This window comes from Nestor notabilis, unplaced genomic scaffold, assembly GCF_000696875.1.
Source record: "Nestor notabilis isolate BGI_N333 unplaced genomic scaffold, ASM69687v1 scaffold3994, whole genome shotgun sequence".
In the NCBI taxonomy this organism is placed as follows: Eukaryota; Metazoa; Chordata; class Aves; order Psittaciformes; family Psittacidae; genus Nestor; species Nestor notabilis.
The window spans coordinates 2,089-4,334 of NW_009925933.1; the positions used below are offsets into that span (position 1 = coordinate 2,089).

Here is a 2,246-nt window from a genome sequence, read left to right on the forward strand (position 1 = left end):
AGGGAAACAGGTGACACCCATCATTTTCTAAGTACATATCTCACCTGTCATAAGCAGCTTGTAAGGCTTTGCTGATACACCATATAAAAGCACTGAATACTGCAGCGTATTCTTACAGACGGAGAACCTAGTAAAATGCGTGTATGGTTCTCATGGCAGTATTTAATCACCTGACAGTGAAATCTCCATTCCTCAACAGGTTCTCCCCATTGTTAAAGATCCAGTTGTTACATCTTACCTCCTTCGTTGTCCTTACTATCAGTGCAGAGAGTTTCCATGGCCACGTCACAGCCCGCTCCCCTCCATCCTGGCTGGCAGACACAATGCCAGCCGTTTTGGTCCAGTGTGCACCTCCCATTGCTGTTGCACAAGCCGGGGCAGCCCTCTGTTGAAACAGACAAAGAAGAAAAATCACAAGTGATTTAAAGATTGCAATTCTACAAAAAAGAATAAAAATACAAACAAGGGACACTTACTGGGAACAGGCCTTAAGAACAGCACAAATACTGTAATTGCACATGGAGCGGAACAGCAACATTACCTGGGGAACGTAATTCTTAACAAAGTGGCATCTTTGATTGGCCTGACACTTGAGACACCACTTACCTGTACAGGCAGGAAATAAATGCATCAATCCTCTAAATACCTGCAGGCCAGACAAAATTAATTTTTTTTTTTTTTAATTTTTTTTGGTTTTGTTTTGTATTTTTTTTTTTCCTTTGGCAAAGTAACAAGAGATGAGTGCATAGTGCAAACATAGCTGTGTAAAATGAGACATTTTTCTGTGCTCATAGAATAAATATACCATTATTTGCTCTGTGCAGTATTGGTTACTTACTGGCACAAATGTTTAAGCTCCCTGTTACTATGAACAAATCCCTCCAAATTCTTAAGTAGGAAAATGGGTATGATTTTAGGCATGTAATAAAATAAAACATTAACTTTATCTGGTCTCAGAGTTGCCGTATATTCATGTGAAATTACAGTGTGTTAAATAATTGCACAAAGTATAGGCCAGTTTTAATGACTATACTTTATGCCAATAATACATTCCTTTTCACAGAATAAGCAAAGCCCAGGAAATAGTGAAGCAGCTTAGCATCTATTCTAACAAACACTAGGATTCAGGCTGCATACGGATGGGACAGGACCAACAGGATTTCCAACTAAATGTAATAGCTGTGCGTATTTGATTACTTAGGACGGACAAAATGAAATACCATAAGGACCACAATAAAACATTGATAGACTGAACAAAAACACGGTAGTGACGTGCTTCAAGACAGATAGCAGAAAGTGATTTTTTGTGACAATCTCCCTAAGGCTTTTGTGCTGTTACCTTTATATCCTATCTTGTCTGCTTTTATGGCCAAGGAGGGAAAATTTGGGAAACAATTAACATAATTTAATATATCCAAAATCGATAATTGTTTTCAGTCTAACATTGCATTAAAAAAACAGTATCTGTTGCTTCTTAGTGATGAAATCTGGCATGCAGCCAACATGATCTGTATGAGGATGACAACACTATAAATATGCAGATTTTGGTGTTCCTTCTCTATGACTATGATAAGACACTGACAGAAGCAAGTACAGATATGGCACTAAGTATCTTACAAGAAGGTGGCTACAAATCAGATAATTTTGGACACAACAATTTTCTGTAAACAGTTATCCAAAAAGCCTAAGTAACTGGCTAACTACTTCACTACTGTCTTTGTGAACTAAACTACTGACCCATTTTAGTTAAGCTTATTTGAGCTTAGAACAGTCTTTCAGAGGTAATAGACTACATTTAATTCTAAAAACTTTTGAATTTACCGACTCCTTTCAAGCACGTATCTCCAAATTACAAACATCTGCAGAAAACAAGTTATAAAGGGTGCTTAACTCTTGTCAAATTACTTAGAAGGCAGATATCAGGAAAACCTTTTATGAGGAAGGATGGTGATGCTACAGTTACGGATATTGTGCCATCATGCCAGGCTGAGATCAGTCTTGCTACTCTTACTCTTTCACACTCTGGTTGCTGATAGTATTTTTGATGAACTGAGAGCTGTTTTTTTCTTACTCTTTCATCTGTTAAGTTTATGGAAGACTTACATATTTAATTGCAATACTGACAGAGTGTTTTAGGAGTCAACTGGGTACACTCAAGACTTATTGTGTGAAAGCCTGGATATTGCCATGAATATTGTCATATTCTAATGGAAAAGAAAAACCACAAATAAGATACTCAGGGAAAG

The 2,246-nt window shown here is 37.2% G+C and overlaps 1 protein-coding gene across 1 annotated transcript in view; it reads right to left on the minus strand.

Moving 5' to 3' along the window:
• Positions 1-238: 238 nt before the first annotated feature.
• LOC104404756 (teneurin-3-like) overlaps positions 239-2,246 on the minus strand; it is a gene marked incomplete at both ends in the record, with an annotated part of 30,474 nt that continues 28,466 nt past the window's right edge. The window contains one exon of the mRNA XM_010013276.1: positions 239-385. Within this exon, the coding sequence (XP_010011578.1) occupies positions 239-385 (147 nt within the window). The remainder of the gene's footprint in view (positions 386-2,246) is intronic.